This window comes from Nothobranchius furzeri, chromosome 9 (assembly GCF_043380555.1).
Source record: "Nothobranchius furzeri strain GRZ-AD chromosome 9, NfurGRZ-RIMD1, whole genome shotgun sequence".
NCBI lineage: Eukaryota > Metazoa > Chordata > Actinopteri > Cyprinodontiformes > Nothobranchiidae > Nothobranchius > Nothobranchius furzeri.
Window position 1 is genome coordinate 32,372,768 of NC_091749.1, and position 8,126 is coordinate 32,380,893.

General features: G+C 40.1%; 1 protein-coding gene across 1 annotated transcript in view; it reads right to left on the reverse strand.

The window, feature by feature from the left end:
- Positions 1-332: 332 nt before the first annotated feature.
- The window catches only part of wt1b (WT1 transcription factor b), a gene marked incomplete at its 5' end in the record, with an annotated part of 8,493 nt that continues 699 nt past the window's right edge, over positions 333-8,126 (reverse strand). The window contains 9 exon segments of the mRNA NM_001323791.1: positions 333-1,137; positions 1,306-1,398; positions 3,042-3,131; positions 3,206-3,356; positions 3,545-3,647; positions 4,506-4,586; positions 5,798-5,897; positions 7,033-7,155; positions 8,096-8,126. The exon segment at positions 8,096-8,126 is cut by the window's right edge and continues 699 nt beyond it. Coding sequence (NP_001310720.1) covers positions 1,016-1,137; positions 1,306-1,398; positions 3,042-3,131; positions 3,206-3,356; positions 3,545-3,647; positions 4,506-4,586; positions 5,798-5,897; positions 7,033-7,155; positions 8,096-8,126 — 894 coding nt within the window. The 3' untranslated portion in view covers positions 333-1,015.

The window sequence follows — 8,126 nt, forward strand, 5'->3', positions numbered from 1 at the left end:
CTGCCCCCATGTGGCTCAAAGGTGCAACTATAGGAAACTTTGATTTAAAATAAAATGTAGTTTAGGGCCCCCAGCCTGCAGAGCAGGAACAGCCGGTGAAGTTCTGCCTCCTGACAAGAAGGTATGTGTGTTCAGATTTACTGAGCTGCAGATGTTCCTGGTTATAAAGACGTGCGTGTGATTTAGGAGGGTGAGACCTGCACCTTGTCAGAGCCAGTGGGTGTTATACTGTCCCTCAGCCCCCCCATACAATACCATCTTTTATAAATGGCCTTTTACCCTGACAGAGCTAATACCTCTTTTGTGTTTCAGACACACAAGCACACATGTGATTTAAATCCAATTTTTATAAATGTACAAAGACAAAGCAAAGTGTACAAAGTAAGAAAAGAATAAACTCCACATACTTTATATACAAAGTGGTTTGCTGAGTGTTATCTACTTAAGGAAAAGTAGAATGGTTGGCAATCTCTAAAGCAAAAATAAAAATTAATCAACTTAAATGATAAATCGTCCCTTTTTCCTGAATCCAGTTTGCACAATCCAGCATATTTTCATTAATTAAAACAGCAAAACACAAGACAGTGCAAGTGTATAGCAGTAAAATAGTGTATCCATGTCTTTCCTCTTCTGCAGGGTTAAAAAAGTCTTCTTGACTCAGAATTATTGTGGGATTAAACTGTCACCAAGTCCAAGTTTTTTACTCCACATTCACGACAGGCGCCAGTTCTGAAGCGTTGAAACGGTTTTCAGAGTCTTCATAGAGTCTGTTCTCCTCACATTGTGTGTGTGTGTGTGTGTGTGTGTGTGTGTGTGTGTGTGTGTGTGTGTGTGTGTGTGTGTGTGTGTGTGTGTGTGTGTGTGTGTGTGTGTGTGTGAGACCGAGGCAGGAGTCAGCTGTGCTCACCACATCAGCAAATCTGGCAAGGCACCTTAACTGCTGACCAGGCTCCAGGCGTGTTTCTCCACTATCTGGCACAACATATTGTCACCTTCCTCTTCCTCGTCGTCCTGCTCAGATGGCCGACTGCAGCTTGGTCAGGTTCCTCTGGTGCATGCTGTGGTGGCGCACCAGCTCGTCGGAGCGGGCAAACTTCTTCTGACAGCTGGGCCAGCGGCAAATAAAGGGCTTCTCACCTGACAAAAAAGGGACAAAGAGGGGGAAAACGGGGGGGAGAGAGAGAGGGGGGGTGGGGGGGTGGGGGGGAAGAGAGCGTTGCTTTAGAATAACAGACTTGTTTGGTAAAGCTGAAGTTGCATCATGGGAGATGGAAAGAGAGGAAGAAAATAAAAAAGTATACGCACTTGTTTTACCTGTATGAGTCCGAGTGTGCGTCTTAAGATGATCTGACCGTGAGAACCTTCTCTGACACGTTGCACACTCAAAGGGCTTCACTCCTTCAGGGTCCGCGTGAGTTTTACGGAGAAGAATCACAAATGGGAAAATAGATGGTGAGAATTTCAACGTGGAAACTACTCTACGGATGGAAAGTTTAAAGTTTCAGAGCATGTGTGTTTCCTCTTCATTTACAGGACAATTTAGGGTTCATATGATATGTAATATCTTTATTCAGTCTAGTGGAAGAAAACTTCCCAAAAACTCATTTAGATGTTAATTCTATTAAATGTTCTCAATTGGATAATTATGCAGATTTGCCTGGATTCAATCAGAAAATGCCTCACTGGTGCATTTTAAAATAGAACAATTTACTTGTGTAAAAAGTAGCCATTTATATTTTTAGAATTCATTAATTACGTCTTCTTTTGTCAACATAAATCTATTTTTACATTCTGAGCCAAATAGTTCTGCTTCAGCAAACACATGTCAGATTTATGATATGTTTGTAAAAGTTGTAGGAAAGGGTTTGTTGAGATTCCACTCAAAGCCTGATTTATAGAAGTAAAAAAATTATATGCAAGAGTCTTCCTTGAAAAACATTTAACTGAAACATGTTGACTAAATCAAACATTAGAGGAGCTTTGTTTGGTTCAAAGACTGTTGTTGCGATAAAGCAGCAGTATGGGGTCCATTTGTGTTGGACATCAGACCATAAAGAAAAGCTTCGAGTTTCATTCACCAATCAGACTTCTGACTAAATCGTGTCAGTCAACAGGGTCTTCGGGAAAAAAGCCATCAGACAAAAAAGAATAAGGAAAAACAGCTTCAGGAAAAAAGTTGTCAAACCAAAACTCTTGAGGAAAATAAGTCAGACAAAACGCTCTCAGATGGAAATAACTAAATCCGGCCGAGGACACTATTGTCACGTCACGGTAGACTTGGTGTGATGTCATCATAGACGTGCTTTTTTTGGGGGGGGGGGCTCCCCCACGTTTTCCAAAGTCAGTTTTTGTCCCCTGCGCTTTTTACCGTGCAAAAACAATATGCTAGACACTGGTTGAGTACTAGGACCGAGCGGAAAACAACCGCTTGTGTTGAAGCCTGTTTCCCATTAGACCCATCCATAATCTCATCTATTGGCTCTGCTGATACTTGCTAACGTGTGATTGGCCGTTTTTGCTGTTTGTAACTAATACGGAGGCTAGCAGTCAGCTTTTTAAGTTTGCCGACCGTCAATAGTAAACTTAAGAAGAATTTAGCTTTTTTGGTTGGCCACGTGGCAGAACCTGAAAGTAAAAGTGAGAGAATAATGTCTTTGTAAGCAAAGCAAAGCACTAAAACCAGCGTGAACATCGGCACGGCCTACACTCTTTTGATCATTTGATGGAGCCGAGGGAGGCTAGGAAATCACAGGCTGAGTGTGACCAGGCCTTGTTGCCCTGGGACTTGTAATTCTTTCTGTCCAGCATTGTGGCTCTTTTGATTTTGTGGCTTGTTGACATTTATTGAGATTGGAGCTATTTTTAAATAGCAGCTTAGCACTTTGGCGTTTACTGCAACCAGACTAGCTTGTAGCCTATCAATCATGCTGGATTTGAGCTGTATTTCTCTGATTTGAGGCCATTTAGAAAGCCATCAGCAACAATTTGTAACTTTTATCTCAAAAAATGAGCAAAATAAATTATTAATGAAGCTGATGTACCTGTGTGTCTGCGCTGATGTCGCTTTAACTGGTCTGAACGAGAAAAGCTCCGGCCACATTCGGAATAATCACACTGGTACGGTTTCTCTCCTGTGAGATAATTTAAATCATCATCACTGTTGGACTGAGTTCTGAGCAAATACAAATGGTCCTGTGAGGATCACCCGTGTGCTTCCGGCCATGCATCTGCAGGTGTGACAGTTTGAAGTATTTCTTGTTGCAGCCAGGATGAGTACACACAAAAGGGCGTTTGTCACTGCCTTCTGTGGACTTTGGAACTGCAGGAGGAGTAATATTAGGTACACATCGGACATCCTTGGATAGGGAAAGGAGCAAAACAATTAACACTGTGCAGAAGTTACACATGCATGTTGATGTACTGTGTGTGTGTGTGCGTGCGTGCGTGTGTGTGTGTGTGTGTGTGTGTGTGTGTGTGTGTGTGTGTGTGTGTGTGTGTGTGTGTGTGTGTGTGTGTGTGTGTGTGTGTGTGTCAGTTGGCTGACCTGGAGTCCTCTGAAAACACCATGTGTGTGTATGTGGTACTGGGCGCTGACGAGCATGGGTGGGGCCGGGACGGTGGGCTCGCTGTCGAAGCTGGTGGGATGGCTACGGACAGGCAAGGATAGTCACACATCAAACAAGCAGAGATGGTGGATTCCTGGTTTTCTATTTTCCTCAGGAAAACCAAACAAAAAATCTATAGCTGTCCAATTTTATCGGCAGATACTGGCAATGAAATGTAAAACTGGAAATTATTTTGCTTTTAATGATACAACTTTACACATATCATACATCACACCCTTTGGTTACTTCTCCTCTGACGCTAAATGTCAAAATATGACGAATCTAAGGTTTGATTTTTTCAAGAATTTTTGTTTGCTTCGTACACCTGTTCTAATTTCAATTGTTTAAGTATGAATAAGAGATATGTGATGTTACCCAAGATAGTTTTTCGTTTTTGTGAGGAGTGGACCCAACATAACCCTAACCCTTTCTATTGTACAGGAACTCAAGACTTAGACTAAATCGGCTAACCCTAACCCATCAAACATCCCGTATAGAATGAGATAAATGCAGTAATAATAAGTAAACGACTTCGCCTTTAAGTCAAGGTCATGTGATCCTACATTGTTTTTCCAAAGTTAGAACAACTTTTCTTATCTGAGACAGTTTTTTTTTTGTCAAGTCAGCTAAATCTGAGTCAGACGAGGACAGTTTGTGCTTTGGTTGGTCAAAAATAAAGAAAGAAACACCAAGTCATGCAAAATCAGATAAGCAAGAAGAAAATTTGCTTTTGTCAAACAGAAAGATTCAGACCCAAAACACTCTTGGAGACCCTGTAGAGCTTGACTTCTTGCCTTGTTTTCCCTGCAGGCAACAAGCCAGAAGCCTTCTGGTCAAATCCTCCTGCTGCTTCTAATCCTCAGACCCATTCAAATCTGTTTTCTGATTCAAAAGGCTCACCTCTTCATGGATGATGTCAGGCTGTTCATTTGGTTCCAGGTGACACACTCCAGCTGAGAGGCCATTTGGTACAAGTTGTCACTGAAGAAAGAAGTTTTTTTTAATCATTAATGTGTTTCTTTTTTATTTTTCATTTTATTGGTCTGGGAACTATTAAATTCATTTAGATGAATAAAATACGCAACTTTTTTATCTCCACACCAGCAAGTACAAGGACTTCTTTTTTTTTACCTACTTATACACTTATTTAGGTCAATAAGGGTCATAAGACAAGGTAGCTAATGAAGATGTTCCTTCTAAGGGGATTTTTCTAAGGTTTGCTCATTAACATGTCCCGTCCACCCACCATACTCCTCTCTGGTCTCATTAAAACCTCCAGCCTCTCTTCTTCTTGGCAGTTCCCACTGCTGCACAAACGCACAAGAATGCACACACTTGGAGCTGTGATTGTGCTCTCCGTGGGAGTGGGTGCCTCCGTGCCTAGTACACCCTGGACCGGTGCGTGACATCACCCCGTCCACTGTATCAGTAGTGGCGGAAAACAGTTTCGGGGGGAATTCTGGAAGGCATTCCTTGAGAAGTCCTTGAGGGAAAGTTGCTGCTGGCTCACTAATCAGCTCTCAGCTATGCTGAAATGTGGAAAAGCTCACTGATATCTGACATGCATGAGCGTGTGCGTGCGTGCATGCATGTGCACGTGCGTGCTTCTCGTCTTGTTTGAGGGTTTCCAGTTCCTGCCACTGGCTGTAACAGCATCACAGTCTTCCTCCCGCTTATCAGCTGCTTGTCCCAGTATTTGGGTTGCTCATGTTCCTTTTTCTCCAACAACATCTCGAGCTGACATTTAAAGAATGCCCTCCCGATTTACTGTTTGAGATACTTCCCATCAGAATGAAAACAAGCTGAAGACACATTCAGAGTGTGAACTATGCAGATTTCCAGCTGCCCCTCCTCTGGTGCACCTCTCACTTTCTCTCAGCTTTTGTCTCTTCTACTTTCTTCCCCGTTTTTCCCTTCAGGTTGGACTCATACACATCAGCAGTAGATCACTCTGTGTTTGTCTTGGCCTGCTGAGCACCAGTGGGCAGCACTTAACCTCAGAACAAATGAGGATTCATGATCTAGACAGTGTGGAAGGTAACATAGAGCTCAATGAGGGATCAGGGAGAGTTCACACTACTAAAAAAAATACCACAGATGTAAGCAAACGTTGTCAGTGGAAAGAATCTGAAATTAAACTGTAGAGGTAGAGATGGGATCGAGACATTTTAAAGAGATGGAGTTGATTTTACCTGTTGTAGTTTCTTAACAGCAGAGCTTGGTTGCTTGGACAGGATTCTGATGGATTGTGACAACCAAACATGGTATTTGGAGTGGAATACTGCTGATCCACTGAACAGAAGTAAATTAAAAAAAAAGGTTTGTTTTTGTAATAAGATGTCATTTATATAAGCAGTCTAACCTAATATTAAGAAAATGTAAAAAAAAAAAAAGAAAAAAAAAGAAAATATAGTCACATGTGTGGCAAGTTGTTGTTTTTGTTTTGGATAACACTTTACAACAAGGCTCCCTTTATTAACATTACTTAGTGCATAATAAATCAATACTAAACTATTACATAAAATCAAATATTAAATAAAGTATTAACAACTTCTTAATAACAGCATTAATATTAAGTAATGCATTAATAAGCACACACACACACACACCCAGGTCTTTGTTCTAACCTTAATATTAGGAATGTTAATAAAGGGATCCTTTGTTTATTAATACTTAAAATGCATCAGGTAACATTAATAAGGGATCATTTGTTTATTAATGCTTGCAAATGCACTGAGTGACGTTAATAAAGAGACCTTTTGTTTAGTAATGCTTAATAATGCACTAATATTAATAAAGGGATATTGTATTTATTAATGCTTATAAATGCACTAACGTTAATAAATGTATCCTTTGTTTATTACTGCTTGTAAATGCACTGAGTAACATTAATAAAGAGACCATTTGTTAATTAATGCTTAGTAATGCATCAAGTAAAATTACTAAAGGGATTGTTTGTTTATTGATGCTTAATAATGCACAAAGTAATATTAATAAAGGGATATTTGATTTATTAATGCTTGTAATTGCAATAAGTAATGTTAATAACCCAATCCTTTGTTTATTAATGCTTAATAATGCACTAAGTAAAATGATCATAGATCCTTTGTTAATTAGTGCTTAATAATGCACTAAGTAAGGGACCATTTATTTTATTGTAAAGTGTTACCTTGTTACTAGTATTCTAGTCTCTGGATGGTTTCTGACATTCTAATAAAGTCACTTCCTCAAGTTATAATTTCCAAAGTGATTATGAAAAACTGTTTGTGTTTATGAGACAAAAGACCTGAAGCAGACCAGAGGGGCACTTTGTGATACTGTGCTGACATGACAAATGATGGGTTTCTTATATAACTTTGCTGAGACATAACAGTTTTCTGGTCTGGGAATCAATTTAGCACAAAGATGTCAAGGCGCAGACGGTTACCTATGTTGTTTGGCGGTGACAGCATGTCATCGTGCTTGAAGGACAGGCTGGAGAGCTGGGGGTGGTGGTGAGACGGCGTATGACCATAGCTGGGGTTGCTGTCCAAACCCACAGCTCCATAACCTGAGAGGAAAACAACAGGAGTCTGGTTGAGTCGTTATTACAGAAGTTAACATTCTGAAGCTCGTCAGAGTTCGGCCGGTTATCTGTGTGTCTCTTGCTCATCTGGTTCCCGGCGGGATTACCACAGAGAGACATTCATCACACAGCTAAACCCCCTTTCTTTTTCCTCCCATCTATCGTTGGCCTTGTGGTTGTAATATGTACAGCAGGTGGAAAAAGAAATCTGGCAAACTTCTACTGTTTAATAGGCTCTTCATAAGAAAACAGTGTTGGGAAATGACAAGGATGATTTTAAGTGAAATGCAGAAACGTGTTGTATTGCATTCATATTTTTGTACAATTTAGTTTGCAAGAAGTTGTGAAATGTTTGTCATCTTCAGGCCTGAGCTTGAAGCTGAAATGTTGTTCTTAGAAGAATGACTCATGTTTTCTGCATCCTGAAGGATTTTTTTTAGTGATTTCTTTTAAAAAGAAAACGAATTTTCCATTTAGCACACAAAATGCAGCTGTGTGCACAAACCCACCAAAGCTGCTGAGGAGAAAGCATCGTACGGGTGTCATATGCTCCAGATAATACTATTTTCTTCTTCTAATATTTACTTCTTTATTTTGTTTGTTGAACAGATGTGGGATTTAACTGTTTTAAGGATTTATAAGTTTATGACTCCAGATGTTTTCTCCTGTTTAATGCTTGACTTTCTAATGAAATTCTCGTGAAGAGACTTTTTTAATCCAGTGTGAGGTCGGAATAAGCTGTTTCCCTGCTCATCGCTGCAACAAAGGTCAAGAGGTTATTTTAAAATCAGAGATAAAACAATCTGTAAACTAGTTCAAAATAACTTTTAATTTTTTTTAAAAGTTCCCCAAAAAACACAAAACAAAACAAAATTCAAGTTCTGGGGTTTTTCTGAAGGTTGGGTTGGATGAGGAGGAATCTCACCCTGGATCCTGGATGCAGGCGGGCTGTCCAC